The 19,481-nt window shown below is 38.1% G+C and overlaps 1 protein-coding gene across 4 annotated transcripts in view; it reads right to left on the bottom strand.

The window, feature by feature from the left end:
- Window positions 1-19,481, bottom strand: part of ZNF385D (zinc finger protein 385D) — a 456,703-nt gene that overhangs the window by 134,687 nt on the left and 302,535 nt on the right. For all 4 annotated transcript variants that reach the window (XM_052798287.1, XM_052798298.1, XM_052798320.1 and 1 more), the window contains one exon: window positions 13,816-13,958. In XM_052798287.1, the coding sequence (XP_052654247.1) occupies window positions 13,816-13,958 (143 nt within the window). The remainder of the gene's footprint in view (window positions 1-13,815; window positions 13,959-19,481) is intronic.

Genomic DNA, 19,481 nt, shown 5'->3' with positions numbered 1-19,481 from the left:
CTAGAATGTCCTTCTTCAACTCAATTTTGTTAAAGACTTTGGCTTTCTCTCTCATTCTGTACTATGAACAAACAGGAACAACTAACTGAAGTCAACGATTTTTTATACTATTATGTGACAAAAGGCTAGCAAGACAATAATTTCTTAGCATAGTTCGGAAGCCTGGAATAATGCATGCTTATCACAACCTGTAGCCATCTAAAAAAAAAAAAAAATCTGCTGATTATATAGTCATCTTAAATCACTGTGTAGGTTGAAGACTTAAACATTGTTAATGATAGCTAAAGACCAAAGCAGATAATTGTTAATCCTCCTCTTCTTTAAGAGAAGGTATATACTAAATAATACAGTATTGCACTATTAAGTGGCTTTTTGTTTTACTGTTTAATCTTGTGTCTTACTGAAAAGCTTAACAAATGTTTAAGATGTTTAATTACTGAACTTGAAATTGTTCTTCACAACCTTTCTCCTGGTGTGTTTTGGTCCACAGAAATGCTGTTTTAAGAAACATAAATAAAATTTTGCAGTGTCTTACTGTGAGTCCAACTAGTATGAAGCAGAGATATTAATCAAATCACAGAAATGAGTAAGTAAGTATGAGAATCCTAACACATTTTATACATTGTCTGTTCTGTATTTTGGAGTTTTGAGTTGGTTAGGTTCTGCCTTTTTCTCATTAAACTAGAAGAAAAGAAAGTCTTAATCTTACCAAAATTAACACTTCTTTCTCTTACTTGTTTACAAAGTTAATAATTTCCTCGTATTAGTACAATTTCCACTACCTACAGAATTTTGCTTGTTTGTACTTTCACCTGAGCTACTCAAGGGACACTAAATTTAGCATCTCACAGAGAGAACTATTTACCCTCCAGGTCAGCATCAATTTATGCACCAAATCTCTTGTCGTATCACAGCAGCTTCTAAAAAAGAAATTGAAGGACTTTTGAAAAACTTGCAGTGGTTTGTAAAGAAACAGCTAAAGGAAATAATTCTAAATGAAATACAACTTTTCCAATCAACTGACTGTTGGGAAATAAAAGAAAATAAAAACTAATCTTCAGATCCATAGTTCTAGTGCAATTTGGTGTCATTTGAAACAGACATTTCTTCACATTCTAGAAATTCAGCCTGTTTGAAGAGATAGGAGGTTTTTTGTTTGGTTTTTTTTTTTTTATGACGCTACAGAGGAGACATGCATACACCATATTTGCTAAGGTAGACTTTATTTATTGCTTTGCTTAATGGAAAAGAGAGGCACTTAAGACCAAAAATACATGCTATTCTCTTCGTGCACAGAAATTTAAGAACAATTCCCGTTCATCAGGGAATCCTTACTGAGAAACAGAGAGTGAACAGCTGTGGAGCTATGACATTTTATAGTATCTGAGGGTTTGTTCTTAAAAAAGGTTTTTCTCTGACTTCAGCAGCACAGACTCTTTTTAATTTCGTGCTTGTTTTAGTTCAGTTTGAGACATATTTTCAGTAAGTGCCGAGGTAATTTCTCTCTTTTCTTTCAAATTTAGTATTAAAAACATAATTAGGTTTCAAGCAGATATAGCTCCCGTAAAATGAAAATAAATAAGATCGATTTAGAGAGAACAAACTTGCTTCAAAAAGTTTCAGGAGATACTAATTTCCTAGGAAAAGTATGTAACTAAAAAGGAAAGGAACTGTTCCTGCCAGGAACAAAGACATAGGGACTCTTTAAGTGGAAACCAGATACTTTAACTTGCTTTGCAATGTTTCCACCATTACTTTTTTACGTGCATGTGTGTGAAGCATATGCATCTTTCAAATACCTGTTCTGAGATATTTCTCTCTTCTTGAGAACCTTCTGCTCTTCCTCCCACCTCTCTTCCAAGCCCAACACCATATATCCAGTATTTTCCAATGTTTTCACTGGCAGTCTCTCCACTGCCACTCCTCTCCCAGACACCACTCTCTCATGTTACTTCTTAATGCCAACAATAGCTTTTGCTTCTTCCCAGAGCTGATAGTACTGTTTGGGAGGGCACTGATATAATTAACTCTGGCACCACCCCTGTGATTTATCTTCATCATCTGAGTCCTATCAACACCAATAATGTAATGGGTTGGATCCATTAGCAAATCAGTACATTTCAAACACAAAATATGAGTAAGGAGATGAGGATTTCTTCATCCACTTCCAGCCCACACAGGCATAGCACCTTCAAAATTGTCCTTAGACTTCTACTGTTTATAGCAAGTCATAGTTCATATACTCACGTTTCTTCCTACTACTTAGGTTGCCCAAGGAAACTTTCCTATGTATCTCCCTGCCTGGACATATTAGGCACCATCTGGAGAAGGAAAACTCAAATTACCTCATTAGTAGTTAAAATAAACTCTCCTGCTGATTCCATCCAGTTCAGCATGTTACTTCATGGAGGGCTATCACATGCCAAGACAACACATTTGGATCAAGAACTTCCTAAAACATACCTCACTGGAGGCATTGTCTGGCAAGTGTTGCTATATGTGTTCTTTACTATTCTGCTCTTCTTTAAGTTGTCAGGGAAAGGCTATAGAAACAGATGATGCTTTGGCCCAGTCCTCGCTTTTGTTACCTTGTTATAATCCCACTGCACCACCCTCAGGTACCATAGCTGCCCTACCTATTGAAACTAAAGTTGCATAGGTATATCAGATCAGCTACTTGACTTTTCTGACAGTGGAGGGCTGATTAGCCCAAGAATAAAAAAACCCCTGATAACTGGCCTATACTATTTTCAGGATCCCAAACTGATATCTTTGTAAGGTGGACATAGTTCCCTGGATTTTTAACAAAGCATGGATGCAATGGGCTACAGACAAGGCTAGTGACAATTGTGCCAGAATAAAGGAAGTAAAGGCTGCAGGTTTACACCTTTTCTGGCTTCTTGACAGATGTCCCAGGAATAACTTAAAGTAATACCAGTCCCCTAAAATTTTCTTCAAATATACCCTTCACAGGATTATTTTGTTCAATTGCAGGAACTCTTGCCATGGCCTCCATTTGTTAGGATTGCACTCTCTGCCATTCAAACATCCTGGCAACTTCACAGTAGCAAACTACTGAAAGAAACTTCTACTGGTCAGCTTTCCAGCAGGCTTTACACCACCTCTAATTGTAATTAAAAATGTCTCTTTCCTATAAATCTTTTTATTTTTTATCTGCGATTTTTATTCAGTTATAGACTATTCAGCCTTGTGTTGTGAATTGTTAAGACAGCTTTTACATTTCATTCTAAACATGATTGCTTTTGTTATGTAAGGAAACTACACAATTTATTTAAATTTTTTTATTCTTTCTGATAAAAAATAATATGTAAGTGTAATATGTCATCTAAAATTTTTACTCGTGACATCACAAAGCATTTGATTCTGGACAAAATATAATGTTTGACAGAAAACCATTGATTTGTATTTGTTTAAATCATAAGAATTTGATACTCATCTATTTTATATAAACCAATGTATTTTAAAAAGAAACACTGATTTCCAGAGATACAAGTTTTTGTACTATTTTTTATGAATTATTTTGATTACTAATTTAATCTGTATGGATATTTACACAGTATTACTTTAAGCATTCAGTAGAGCCAAAGGAAAGGTGCCAGGAAAAACAGTAGTTGCATGAGAATCTGGAGTTCTATATCCAATTCTACTGTACAAGTCCAACATATAACCTTTGGGGATTTTCTTCCCTTATCAAAAAAAGTTAGGATGAAATAAATTAGACAGGACATGGACATTACAGAAATATTCCATGAGAGAATGCATTGTACAATGACTCCAGATAAACAAGTTCTTCAGCATGTGCCATTTACCAGCCCAAACTACCGTGACTAAGAAGAGTGGGAAAGAGCGAGCCCCAAATCTTTTCATTATCATAAACGATAAAAGTGAGTGTGTTTTAGGACAAGCTCTTGAATAACAGCAGCACTGTTACTGCATGCTATGAATAAGCAATTAACGAGGTAATTGTGCTTAGGAATGTATTTACTGTGTGTAAAATTACCTGTCATGCAAACTCATGCTTTTTTCAGCAGATATCTTTGAAATTCCTAAGAAGAACAAACTGCAGGTTCTACAAAAAAATTCAGTAAATAGCTATTCAGCTACGTTAGCAACACAAACATGCCTAAGGCTAGGAAAGATTCATGCCTTATTTTAAATCTTTCCAAATGTCTGTCTCATCAACAGAAATAATACTGATTTTAGAATTTTATCACTCTTTTTCCTCCTCAGACTACAGTAATCAAATTATTGCTTTAAGTAATTCCTTTTCACTTTAATTGCAGCTTTTTAAAAACAGGTTAATAACCATCCATATTTAAACTGTAGATTTTATGAGTTATACTTATTATGCAACCCATTAAAGTTTTATAGTCTTGGTAGAAAAAATAATCATTGATCTTTTTCATCTGAGTGCTATTAAGACAAAGGGTGTAAACATCAACTGATTAAAATATTATTTAAAATGCTTTACAAAATGCTTTATAAAATTTAGTTTTAAGTAATTCCACTCATCAAGGCTTGACAAATCTGAAGAGTACTTCATTTAATTTCCTTTACAAGAATGTTTTGCATGCAAAGCAAAAGCCTGAGGGACCCTCAGTCCCCAATAAAGGCTGTGCTATTGCCTTTGCCTTGGATACTATGACTTTCCAACAGCAAGTTATCTGTCAGCACACTGTGCAGTGCCCTCCAGCAAATGTGTAAGGCAGGAGGAGATAACTCAGAAAGTCTATTCTTTTGCTATTACTAATCATCATTTAAGCAAACAAGCATGTGAGATATTTAGATCCTATTGATTGTTTTAAGAATAAGAAGAAACCACTTAAGTAAATGAAAAAATACACAGAAAACAAAGCTTGCTGTGTGCCCCTTTTAGGTACGTGGAACCCTTTGTCCAGAGATCATTTCCAGCCTACAACACTGTTCATGAAAATGCCTTCAAGTTTATACTCCATAACCTACTGTATGGACATTTATCTAATAGTGTAGTCATAAGCTTATACAAATGGCGTTTCTGCCTCAGACCCTTTCAGTTAGTTACGGACATGAGAATTGGTGGAGACTAGTTAGAAGTCCAGTCATTCTCACGTGGCAAAAAGGAGCAGCACAAACATCTGTTCTTCCGCCAAAAGGTGCTGAGTGACTAGAGAGTGATATACTGCCAGAAAAATCCTGAAGAAACTGTGAGCTATCAAACAGATGGTGGAAGTGTACGTGCTATATGCTCAGCCTGCACGAAGAACAACATTGTACCTGCACCCATGAAGTAAATACAATCTGCAGGCAGCAATTGCCAAATGACCACAAACATTGAGACATCTGTAAGAACCTTGAATGAGGCCAGAGAGCTGAATGTGAACAGAGATGGTAGCTGGAAAAGGCCAACCACAGGTGATGGTGTTACACACATACTGGATATAAGTCTTCCAGATAAATCAAAACAGATTTACCAAAGGCAGACATCACACTCCAAGAAGTGGACAGTAACCAGGAAACAGGTATGGTTGGACAATTCACATCCACATTACAGTTAGAGATGAATTCAAGGATAGGTATTATAATGTTCAGCAAGGTGAAATGACACAAACTTAGGCTATTTTGAGACAATCTTAACACTTGCTTCCCCAGGAGAATGCACATTCTAGAAACCTGAATTTCTACTGAAAGCAATCACAGAAGGTTGGAGCACCCTTGATACGAACTTAATTTAAATAAAAATAAAACTTTGTAATGGATTTTTTTTTAATGGTATCTACCCATTCGTACCCATGAGCAAACTCCTCTAAGCCCTCAAGACTGCTGTATTCTATGTGGCAAGAGGTGACAGCTCATCATAAGCATAGGAGACTGCTAATTCCCTAGTTGGAACATAATCCTAAAGCTGTTCAAATAAGTTGTGAGGAATCAGAGAATGGGTTGGTTTGGAAGGGACCTTTAAAGATCATCAAGTCCAATCCCCCTGCCATGGGCAGGGACCCCTTCCACCAGATCAGGTTGCTCAAAGCTCCATCCAACCTGACCTTGAAACGCTTTCAATTATGGGGCATCCACAACTTCTCTGGACAACCTATTCCAGGTTCTCACCAACCCCATAATAAAAAATTTCTTTCTTCCAATCTAAACCCACCCTCTTTCATTTTAAAAACATTGCCCCTTCTCCTGTCACTACAGGCCCCAGTAAAAAAAAATATATCTCTATCTTTCTTATAAGCCCCCTTTAAGTATTGAATGGCCACAACAAGATCCTCCCAGAGCCTTCTCTTCTCCAGGCTGAACAATGCCAACTCTCTCAGCCTTTCTTCATAGGAGAGGTGTTCCACCCCTCTGATCATTTTCATGGCCCTCCTCTGGACCTGCTCCAACAGGTCCATGTCTTTCTTTTATTGGGGACCCCAGAACTGGATGCCATACTCCAGGTGGTATCTTGTGAGAGCAGAGGGGGAGAATCACCTCCCTCAACCTGTTGGCCATGCTTCTTTTTACACAGCCCAGGATATGACTGGTTTTCAGGGCTGCAAGCGCACAGTGTCGGTTCATGTCCAATTTTTCATCCACCAGTACCCGCAAAGTCCTTCTCTACTGGGCTGCTCCCAATCCATTCATCACCCAGTCTGTACTGATATTGGGGATTGCCCTGATTCAGGTGTAGGACCTTACGCTTGGCCTTGTTGAACTTCATGAGGTTCACATGGGCCCAATGAAAGCGATTCCAAAAACAGGGCCTGGAGTGCTGCTAAACCGTAAGGTAATGCAAAGAGAAAGATAACAAGGAAACTTTTGTTGATGCCTGGGTTGAAACTTTCAGGAGCTATAAGTTGCAAGCACAGGCCAAAACTTTTTAAAGGAGTTTGCAAGAGGATTAAGGCTAGATTTAGTAGGATGCTCCTCAACAATGCATCAAGTCCAAAGAAAATAATAGCAATCATTCTGTAGACAACTGCTAGGGAGCTGAGACACTACTCCCCAGCCGCTCGGCAGTGCAAAGGAAAGTAACAGCCATGCAATCACAGGCAACCATGGGAAGGTTACTTGAGGGTTGCAGAAACACTCATTTATACAAAGTCAGAATATGAGCTGTTCCTTGGCTGTGACATAGAACATAGACCATACATAAGAACAGGCGGACAGAGTATTCCTGGAGATCTGGATCCACCCTATACTGACTCAAAACTGGAAAAAGACAAGAGCTTAATTTCACTATGTCTCCTGAGCTGTGAACATTTCCTCTGCATCAGAGAATCAGAGCTTTACTGTTATTTCAGAGCCCAGGGTGTAGATTAAGGATTTAAATGTACAGCAAATAAATCTGGCCAATTCAAATAATTGAATATTTCATACTGATGTTGATTCATTCCTGTTCTGCAAGCACCAAATAAAAACATCTGAATTGCCAGGATTTTCTTGTGTTTGCTCATTCCCTAATCCCTCTTCTTCCCCTGCAGACTTCTTAAATAAGTGTCCTGACCAGTGATGAAAATGTTATCATAATAAATAATTCCTGAACCCAAACATTATTTTTGCGATCTTCCCTATTTGAAAAATATTCAGCTAAACAGCAATAGAGATACAGACCATAAAGAAGAGTATAGCTATCTTACAGCTCAACTGCAGTGCTACAGAAAGGAAAAGAGCAAGTCAGACCCTGTTTCTAGACACCTGTAAATGAGCAGCCATGCAAGGAATATCCTCAGAAGCAATAATCCCCTCTGTTTGTCTGACAAATTAACAATTTGCTGCAGTATAGTTGTCCACCTGATAAAGGTTCTTCTCATGGAAATAACATTAAAAACCAACACAGACTATATTTTTACTGCCAAGTTCTTCTATATAGGTGGTATTCCATTTTGATTCACATGAAACTGGGGCCATTGCATTGTCCCCTGACTATCCTCTTCTGGAAACAAAGCATTCTGACAGCATGTCATCACTACTGAACTTTAAAGGGTTTTATATGTTGAGAAAAAATAGTCTTGTTATGCTCCTCTGCTCAATTAAGTCAGAAAACATAAAATGAAACCATTATGTAAAGACATACAAAAACCCCTGGGTTTATTCTGTAAATTTCAGGCTGCTAATGTTTAGAAAAACTAACATGTATTTCAGTTTCCTCCTCCACTCTTCACTATCAAAAGCTACATCTTGTTCATAACATCCAGAAAATTGGCATATCATTTCTGCAGCACATATCTCTCTCCTAGATAAAAAACTATCCAGGACAAGAGCCTAAGGAAAAGTTTTTTGAAATGTCTTCTGGCAGCTTTTTGACAGGTTTTCTTCACATTTCCTGGCATAACCCTTCCCAGAAATACTTGTCAGCAAGCAGGTTTTCTACATTGTCCGTTTCTATCAGTTGACTGGACACAATAGGAGGAGACTGCATTTCCGAAACAACCACGAAGCTACGCTCTGTACAAGCTAACTCAGTGGTTATCAGCAGGCCAGGCAGAGCCCAACAGCAAGACCGGAGTGGGGAGAAAAGCAGCTCCCAGTGAAACAAGCCAGCCATAATTGCCCGCTACCAATACCTATGAACACAGGCTTCACCTCTATAAAATAGAGAGCGCAGCCTTTGTGCTGCCCTGGAAGCTGCTAGGATGTGGCATAGGCTGGTTTTCAGGAAGCAAGGAGCACTACATTGGCACCCGGTTAACCCAAGCTGCTGCTGGAGCCCTAACCTATGGGCAATGGCCACTGCTACCTCCTCCTCCTTTCCCATATGGCAAATCTCTACCAGGGGAAGGTGAAACATGAAGCCCTTAATATTGCACCTGGGGCTATTGGCATAGAACAAGCGAACAGGAAAAATCTGGGGACTGAACAAAGATTACTACAGACGGATCATGAGAAAGAGGTGTCTGTAGAGTAATAGTTCATTTTCCATCCACGTTTAGTACAGTTCTGCCATTGCCACTGCTCTTCCAAGTCATACGTTTCTAGTCAAAACTGTAATCATGTTTCTTTCCAAAGAATGCTTCTTTGGGAAACTTTCCACTGGCAACAAGGGGAGATCAGGCTTTAATTTGGAGTTAGGATGCAGCTTTTCAAGCAACATCCCTATTTCTGTTTACAAGCATTTACTCAGATCCTCTACGTTGTGGACCTCTTCCACTACAGATTATGCTCATACTACAGTCTGCAAAGCGTGATATAATTTTTTTTGGAAATTTTTCAGAGAGATGGTTACATATCCTTCGAAGAATAAACAAACAAGGAGTGCAATGCATTGCCTGATTTTCCACCTAGTAATGGCAAATGTCCTGGATTTGTAAACTTTAAATTCTGTCTCTCAGGAGGCTGAAATATATAATTCTGAGAGCTTCAGATATAAGCAAAACCTGGTTTCTGATGCATCTGTGCTTTGAGGATGATGGGCTTTGGAGACTATAAAAAAGATCTGATTTTTTTTCTGTGTGAGGGTTACTTAGGGCTGATGCTGATGTCTAGCAAAATGCAGCATTTCTTCTTAGTCCAGGGACTCATATCAATATTTTCCTACAATTAACTTCTAGACTTTGGTGCTTTGTGAAATTTCTTTGCAACCAGCCATTGGCTCATGAACAGAAACACCCCATACGCACATTCACATGCCCTCACAGACCAGCACATATTCAATACAACTGCTAAAGCTTTGTGTCTAAGAACTAGTTCTTAGAAGCACACAGACTTAAAGCTTCTCACTCTGCAGATGAAAATGTAGAACTATACCAAATGTTTGCTAAATGATCTCAAACATTTTTCAGAATAGACAATTTATTTTTTTCCTATTCCTCTGACAATCTTCAAATCAATTTTAAAAAGCTATGTAAGCATTATTTATAGTTGTAGTTTCTTCCTTTCATAAAATCTAGCCATTTAAATGCCACACACTTGATTCATCTTTTTATATCAGATAAACTTACACTGAACTTGTGATTCTTCAGGGTGTGCACTAGTGGGCTGTTTTCAGTTTAAACAGCTGTGTTCTTAAAATTTCTTGTTACATATAACTTGAGGGTACCCATTTGCTTCACAATTAAGAGCATAGCACCTACAAATGTTCAGCTAACCATACTGTTAATCGGTATGTTTGCTTTACGCTTTCTTGTATAAATAGAAAATGTTCCTCCTGAAACCAAATGGTTCAAAGTTTCACATGTTGTCTTCCCTGCATTTCTCAGGTTGCTCACTTTTTACTTTTCCCTCTCCTCAGTGTCCAGAGATATTACTGATAAATGTTTGCACACCTCATGTTATCTCTTCTATTCTCTGCTCCAATGAAAGCTTTTGGCTTTGTAGAAATCAGTGCTGAATGTTTTCTTCAGAGGCAGTCAGCAAAAACTGAGCTAGCTTTAGAGCAAAATCATCAGTAACAAAGAAAGTAATCTTACGTTTGTAATAAACTGAAATAGAGTGAAAAAATATTATAAAATACAACACCTTACTATTATTATTTGTGATACTTAAGATCAGTATTTGGTTTTGTTAGTTCTTGTGTACATGCCTGAGATTCTCCATTGGTAAGTTACTTTTGCTTTCACCTCTTCTAATATTTCTGTCCAGTTCATCTGAATCCTCAAATTACCTTAAGATTGTCTTTAGATAAAATTAGAAGCATAACTGATAAGTGGGAGCATTCCTCTGTAAACATACAATACAATGTCAGCACTTCTGTCATCTGATTTCTGAGTGGAATTTAACATATCAGCTGTGAATAGTTTATGACCTGTGCCATAATGTGGGATTCATCTAACTAAACATAGATGCAGCTGAGCCAGTCCCTCTTTATAGTCAGCAGAGATGAATGAGAACTTTCAGGGTTCACTTCACCTCATACTAAAGTAGACATATAGGGTGCTTGCATTGCAACCTACCTTTGTGTATTTTTCTCCACTTAAAAAATTGGAGAAACTGCTCATTTTTCTCCATTATCTTTTGTGAAGAAGCTTAGGCTGATTAGCTCAGATGCCTATGCCTATCACAACCAAGCTCTCAAGTTGAGTTAGGATTGCCACAACCAGAGACCACTTCTTTTCTCTGAAACGCAACTAAATTTTTACTCAAGTTTCTCCTTGATCATGCTCTTCTCCAGTGAAGGCTGCTGAAAAGTGGCCAGTAAATGGCCAAAACTCTGGACTTCCTTCTAGCCTCTTGGGAAGTAGCTCGGACATGCTGCCAAACTCATTAGTTCCTATGGAATTGTGTGAGGGTCAAGAGGTCTTTAGAAATCCATTTCCTAAGACACAATCTATGACCCTGACATCTCAATCAAGGGTAAAACTAATTTATTGACAACATGAGAGAGAACGTCCAGTTCAGGTGTCCTTTTACTGACCACCCGCTTGACCTTGGTTTAGCCACAGAACACAAATGTTTCTCCACTGACACTGTGTAGGATTGTCAATGAAGCCAATGAATATAAAGCATTATCGATAGCTACAATTGTTCATGAGCATGCATATTTACGAAGATCATTTTTTGGTTAAACACTTGTTTTCTGCCTCACAGTCACATACTTAAAGCCTTTGTCAGACGTCCTGTTTAAAGTCTAATATGACATGGGGGTTACCTTCTCCTTAGGCTGATAATGCTCAGCAGCAGCTGATGTGTCCGCAAAAGATTCATCAGCTTGGAAAGAATTTCTGGAAATATGCAGAACTTCTCAGCTAGCCTACATGTTTGGAGGATGCCGTTAACCAGCTCTGGCATATGAGCTAAACATAGCAGCGTTCAATAATGTACTGTTCAGAATGAAATTGTGAACACTGAGGATGATGCTGCATGTCAGCACACATGATGAAAAGGCAAAGGTCACGTTGCACGGCAAAAATGATGAGCAGCAAGGCAGGTGACAGCAGCTCTGATGACAGCATCCTCACACTCAGGACTGACATATTTGGCAAAGGTGGACTTGGCAGATGGCCACACATCACAGGAAGTAGTACTGTGCATGGGAATGAACTTCAGAGTGCTGTTAGAAAGGGCTGCTAGTCTCACTCTTGAAACCTAGGCTCAGTTTACTGAAAAATTGAAGAGACGAGGAGTCTGTAAAGTCCAACTACAGTGCTTATACCAAATGATATACTACTAAGATGATGTTCAGGAATAACAGGGTTTTGATAGGAGTCTATTTTTACTTCCTTACTTCCAAAGGAATGTGAGCACATCTTCCCCCGCCCCACAATAGTTATAGTATAAAATCAGTCTTTGTAAGAAAGAAAGAAACTGCAAATTTATGGAACAACACAAGATTAACAATTATTTATTAAAATCCATCATTAAAATTGTATTTGAATTATGCAGAGTTAAACAATTAGCAAAACAATCTGAAGACTCTGAACTATGGAAAATCCTGAAAAAACCAGAAATTCTAAGAGACAATTTCTAAAAATTCAGCTGGCCTATTGTATTAAATACAAACAGTGATCACAAGCAAAACTGGTAAAAAACCCCACAACTAAAGCATACTAAACAAGTCTAATAGTTTATCCATTTCATGATGAGTTATCAGTAACTTAGTTAAAACCAGCACTTTTAAAAACTTTGCTGCATACCTATATACATTTTAAAATTTGAAAAACTTTCTTTGTAATAAAAAGTTTCTTTGTAATAATAATTCCTTGACATACTGTTTCTGAGCATTTTAAGACTTGCAGCTTATAGTTTCTCCGATCTCTATTAATGCTGTGAATTGCTCGAATTTAAGACTGCATAAATAAATATTTTTGACAATTAGTTCATTTTAATTACTTTAAAGCAAAATGAAAATCCATAAAAGGTAAATAAATGAACATTTAATTATGGAAATTTGCTATTGATTACTATAAATTGCTTCTAGAATGGGCAAGTTCTTTTACTACTCTTAATTACTGTAATTAAGATTTTTGCATGTTAATTAGAATTGTTTTGGCATGGCAAATTCCAGCCCTCCCGGTGTCTCTCAAAGTAGGTAAGCACATACATTCTTAGGGGTTTTTTCCTATATCTAGTATATGTAAATAAGGAAAAGAACTTCCCAGAGTATGTTCAAATTAAAAAGGGGCATAATTCTATAAAGTCAAAATCAACATTAAACCAATTTAGACTTTTTTTATTTTCCTCTTAGAGCATGAAATATCTCAGCCAGAAACAGCAAAATTGAAACATTCATGACATACGTCAGTAAAATAATGAAAATACTTAAGGAGGAATAAGTTTTCTATAATAGTGGATAGTATGACTAAGTAAAAAAATTATTAAAGAGACATCTAACCTTGTTTTAACCTAAGGCATGAGCAGTAACATATCGTAACCTGAAAAAAATACACTGCATTGTTTGCCAGTGAATAGCTCATATACCAGCTAATGCTGTTCTCATTCTTACTCTAATTGCCTTGACAGTTTTATCTTTTGTAGTCCCTCCAATTTGTAAATTTTAAGTATTTCTCAAGAAGCTTGTTGGAGATGGGATGTAGAACACCATCAGTCTAAGAGTTTCACTCTCTGAGAGTTGCAGTGAGCTGTAAGTTAGTGAAACTCTGCACGTCTTAAATTAGAGTGGGAAACTCACAAGCCCTGGGACTGAATATGGCCTGCAATTTTATTGCATGTCACTTGGGATCATATCATTTTTTCCTTCTACATTACTTCTGACTAACACTCAGCTAGGCTTTAATTTATGGCCTACCAGTGTGTCTGAAAGAGCTATTTGGCCCTCAATATGGGAGAAGATATTCCAGGTTTAATTGAGTACATAAAATTCTACTTTGTGCCCTCTTGAGTCTTCCATGGAAAGTGTGGCTCACTGCGGTGGACAGTAACTGTTAGGAGTGCACTTACTGCATTGAAGTTGGGGAAGAGATTGACTGCTGCGGCAGTGTCCAGAGGAAACGGAAGAAATGGTTTAATATCCAGCGACGGCTGCAAAGGTGGAGCAGGAGGACGCACTAGCGCTGGAAGAGCAGGGCTCTGGCATGTACCACCTAGGTGTAGAAAAAAAACCAGAAGGCATTCAGCAAGTACTACACAAAAAAGCAACAATGAAAAGCAAATACTGGATTAAACAAATATATTTTTATTTGTCCACAAACTACTGCATTAGTGAAAAAAAGCACAGCTGACTCAGTGACTGTTGGTTATAATTCTTTGCAAGTAATTGCTTCAGGTATCAATGTAGCATTTAAAATTAGCTAATAAACCATTTCTCTCCCTGGATTATCTGGAACAGTAGTTCAGCATATGTCTGACTTCCCTTTAGAACTTCAGCTAGTCTCATTCTGCTATAATTTCAGTGTTTCATCCCAACCCTATTGCTCAACCCTCCAAAGGCAAACTGCTCCAGAAGAAAAAGAACAACAACTAGATGTTCGGCTCAGCAAAAGTTATGTCATTTGAAGACTTTTGATTTTGTAATTAAATGCTCAGTTGTGGAGCTTAGGGCTTCAGAATCAACCTAAACCTTGCAAACACAACGTACCTTGCTGCCTCAACAGTTGATCAATACAAATCTAAATTAAGAAGTTTCAGCAGCCACCGAAATTCTGTTCATGGGAAGGTACTGACAAATACTTTCTGCTCCTGCAAGGGGTGGAGCTGATTCAGACTCTGTGCAGCAGAAAGCTCCTCCCGGCTAACACTACCAACCACCAGCTCTGTGGAAACATAATGCAAATGAAGAAATCTCCTTGCATACCAATAAGTCACTACCTGTTTGCAGCGGACCCTATTTTACTTATTTGTTTGCCCCTTGCCACAGCCAGCTAAAAGCTGGAAGGATCCAAGCCCGATCACTGCTTCCAATGTCTCCCATGTTTTGGTTGCACTCCAAAATGTCAATTCCCTCTTAATTAAAGACTATTTGGATCCTACGAAACTGTTAAAATATGCCAGTGTTCTTCTAATCTGAGAGGCAGGCAACAGACTGTCAAAACTTGCTGGTAAGAGTCCAAGAAATATTAAATAAACCCATAAGGGGAGTTTTACCCCACTCATTGAACAGAGACACAGGCAGACAGACCAACAGGGGGAGAGATCTGAAATCTGTTTCTTTTTTTCCTCTCATACATACAGGCACTTCATTAGACAAGCTGCATACATTCTTTAAGAGCCCAAATATAAAGTAGTCAGAATGATATACAGAATCTCTCCATATTTGGCCAGCAAATCTGCTAACAAGGTTTGCAATTTCATGTGTCTAATTGAGGGCTAACAGCATAGGATTTAATTAACCAGTTGTAGGTGATCATCTACAGTTCTGCTTCTAGGTATAAAATCAGCTGGAGCCAAATTTTCAAAGACAGTATTATTTTGCCAACTTTCAGCTTCTCTGTGAAACATTTCACTAAGAATCATTGAAAGGAAAACATTACCCACTAGTAAACCAAAGGCACTGGATTAGGGTTCACTCCAATCTCATGCTAGTTTTTGCCCTAGATTAACTGCCATTTTTGGAGTATTTTCTACATTTACCTCAATGTAAGTGTGTACCAAATCACTCTTTGAATGCAGCAGCTAAGGATATGAGCAACAGAAAAGCAGAAGGCAAGCAGCCTTTGCTTTCCATAACTCATCAGCATAGAATCATCAAGTATTTCATGATTGCCATTGGCTTGGCAATTGCTACATTCTCATGGCATTATTACAAAAACAGTGTAAAAATAAATTTAACAGGTCAGAATGACAATAAGGTAGTGTTGAACAGGCCAATCTTACCCCCTCTGAATAGGAAAGACCCATAAAGATATTTTTTTAGATGCTGGAAATACTTAATTTTTCTCACTTAAAGCTTTCACAGACCATGAAGGGAAGAAGTCACTCCTACCAATAAAAACCATACTAAGAAGTCTCCACGTTGCAACTGAGATTGCACAGAATCACGCAGAAAGGCCAAGGTGAGCATTTGCCTGGCAATAGCAAAGAATTTGAGCTGATTAAACATCCTACAACTCACAGATGCAAATGCAAACTGGACTGAGAAATATCACCTATGCTTGGGGACCCAGCTCATTGAGTGTATTATCTCAGTGCTATGGAGGACAGCCTCGCAGGTTCGGATTACCTAGAACAACAGCGTTGCTATCCCATATTCTTCTAGGATACCATGCAACGAAGGATGAAATATTTCTATTGTGATCCTTCCCTGTGGCATGACTAGGCAGTCACCCACCTGCCGCTTCCAGACAGTGCTGCATAAAGACATCTGGGGACAAGAACATGCTTTAAAAGGAAAAATTCAGCCAGCTCTGCAGGACCTTGGCTGGGACTCAGAGCTTCTGGAACAGAGTTTAAAATCTACCACAGTCCTGGCTACAGTGGCACAGAAAATGAGTATGTTCAGGAGCACAGCTGCTGTCTGGTTTTGCAATAGTGTCAGACATGTCCCTTAATGATGGAGCATGTGATAGGTATTATGAAATTTGAGCTTTTGCTTGAAAGAAATTCTGTAATGTTTATGGCTGCAAACATTAGCTTCTCTTTCCATTTAACATGCACGGAGTTGTACTCCAGAATCAGCAACAGAAAACCTGAAACAATGGCAATTTTTGTGACTCAGCTTAACTGAAAAACCTTTGGACAACATTTGGGAATGTCAATGTTAACCATTTCCCATATAATCCATTATCAGAGGGATGCAGAGGGGTAGAAGCCCACTGGGAAGAGTTCTTGAAGAGTACATGTAGATACATTCTTACTGTAAAGAAGGCAATATCAAGGGCAGAAATGATGACAGAAGAAAAGCATGAGAACTAAGAAAGCCAAACTGAAGGTAAAGAAAGAGGTGCACTAAAACTCATAAAGTAGAATTTACTTTGTATGTAAGTGGTGATATGTGTGACAACAGCACACTTAGAAAATGATTAGAGTGAGGTATAGGTCCTTTTTAGTTATCCGTTGTCACCGAACACTGGATCAAGGTGAAGAACCATAAAGATTGCTTATGACTGTTTTGGTGTTCTGTATGATAAGCTTCTACAGGAAGACCTCCATAGCTTTCCCTGTGCAGATACAACACTGCTGATCAACACACAAGGAAGGCTCAATGTCAACCTTTTTACAGACTTCCTACCAGCAAGTTTTGGAGTTTCACTTTGACCAATAAAGCTAGGATAACATCCCACACCACTGACAGGCTTTGTCCATAGCCTGTGCTTGATGGTCTGTATTATTACCTGAAGTTCACATAGACATCCTTGCCAAAAACTAGGTGCATGCATGGCCTGACTTAAGAGACATAACAGTCCCCCCAACATGTAAGGCAGTACAGGTCTAAAGTCACATTTTATAAGTAGCGTGCTACAATTTCTTAAAATAGGAGGATGCTAATGTATTTACTAATTCCAGTGTTACAAGTTAGTGATGTTATAGTCTAATGTCTTTCTAAAGAGCAGGAGTCTTTCCAGCCCATTCAGATCCTAAATGGGAGACAAATGTTCCAGGCATTTGGGAAATTCATGTCAGTGTTTTTACCTCAATTTTCTTTGTAGGAAGCACAGGATTTATACAACTTAGAAGCTTAATTAGCTCAGCATTTTAACCAAGATTGAAGTAATCATTTGTTTCTTCAATTTTCAGGCAACTTAAAACATAGACAAGATAATCTCTCAGCCAGAGGCACTAGTCATACATCCAAGGTAAGCGTGAGCAAACAAATTTGAAGAAAAGCTTGCCACAAACTTTTGCCCCTTCCTATATCTGATTGAGATGGTTTTTGAGAACTCCCCCACTATCAATCAAACTGTGCATTTTTATACAGGGATGCACTTTCACGTCTCCAGTTGGGACATTTTGCCCTACCACTAGGTAATCTGTTTTGCGATACAGCATTATGCTCTGAACACAGCCAGCCTAAGTGGTACAAAGCTGCGTGTGCAACATGAGGTTCATGCTCTTTGTGGCATAGCCTACTCAAGCGGTTCTCCTTCAGAAAACACTGGTGATATGAACTTCATCACTACAACACCTTTCTTGCCTGTATGGGAAGACAACAGACGAAGAGATGATTCCTGCACGTTCAACCACAAACTGTCCATTCCAAAAGGCATTGTCATATTTTATTTGTTTTGAGTTGGAATGTGAATACTGTTTCCCCCCCCTCCCCAGTTTTGACTTTAGAGACCATGTTTCACTACCGAATTGAAAATAGATTTTAAAATGAGAAGTCATTCCAAAAAGAAGAAACTAGATTTCTTTAAAAATACTAAAGTTTTGACCTTTTCTTAAAGACATTTTTTGTCACAATTCTTTACAAAAAATTTAACAACTTCTGGGGGAAATTTTTGCTTTCAATGAAATAGCATTTTCGGATAAGAACATCTCCCATGCAAGTTTTTGTGCCCAGTTCACCTCAAATATCCCTCAGATCAGTGCTAGGTAAAGAGTATAAACAGCTGTAAGTACTGTCCCTAAAATCTGGATTAAGAGAAGCACAAAGACTAAATATGCACAAAGGAAACAAAAGAAAATAGTCTTAGAGTAAACAGACGTGATAGAGCAGGGTGTTTTCTATATACAGGATGAAAAATAACAAGTTTCCTTAACGTTTCTGGAGGAGGTCAAGATCCTGTCCCTCAGGTCCCCTAAAAAACAGCTCAACAATTTGGCAACTGCATAGTGCTATATTTTGTGACTTGGTTATAGAGAAAGCTATGCTACAGCTTCCCCTGCATAGCCTTTCCTCATGCACTCTCTCATTCCCAATCCTTTAAACTGAACTGCAGGTTTAGTTTCCAGAAAAAGAATCACCAGATCTATATCAAATAACCTCTCTTAAGGAGATATCAAGCCCAAATTTTGCAGACACAAATAATGTAGATAAATTTTTGCAATGCATTTGGAACTTGGAGGTATGTAAGCTGGGCAGGAACTCTAAACTAATACCCCATTAATCTAAATCTTTTGCAGTTCTTCCATCACTAGCTATTACCACCATAAACACCAAGTGAAGAAGCAAATCTCTGCAGAATACCATTTTCATTCCTTCATTACTATGCAGTTTTTTCCTTCTGGCCATGTGTACAGCCATTTTCAATACATCAGAGATGCCCTAATGTTCAACTTCCCTTCCATCCTGGAGTCTGAGTTTGGTTTCAGTATCATAGTTTGGTTTCTCCAAGATAGGGATATTCGCAAGTTTTCCACCCCATCTCATGCCTCGCCCAATATTTCCATGACAGCTTATTTAAGGTCAAAACAATACACCCATTCTGCCTTGGCAGAACCTCAGAGAACCTTTCAGCTGGTATGACTCAGTGGAGTAGCTGGGAATGCGCCAATGGTTTCCAACTTAAAAGTTAACTTCTAGGTAACTTAACAAGGTAACTTCAAAAAGTATCATTAATATTTTTCATTTAGGATCCTAATATCTGACAGTTCACACGCACTAAGCTTTCAATAGATCCTAGAGAGCCTGAGCCAAAAGAGGATTTTTTTTCCTAGGAAATTTTCAAGAAAACTAACTCAGGCTATTTTAAAGTATAAAAGTGAAGGGATATGTGGGGAGCTCATGT

The sequence above is a fragment of the Harpia harpyja genome, chromosome 1 (assembly GCF_026419915.1).
Source record: "Harpia harpyja isolate bHarHar1 chromosome 1, bHarHar1 primary haplotype, whole genome shotgun sequence".
In the NCBI taxonomy this organism is placed as follows: domain Eukaryota; kingdom Metazoa; phylum Chordata; class Aves; order Accipitriformes; family Accipitridae; genus Harpia; species Harpia harpyja.
Note: the sequence above shows the minus strand (reverse complement) of the source record. Positions and strands in the feature narration are given on the sequence as shown.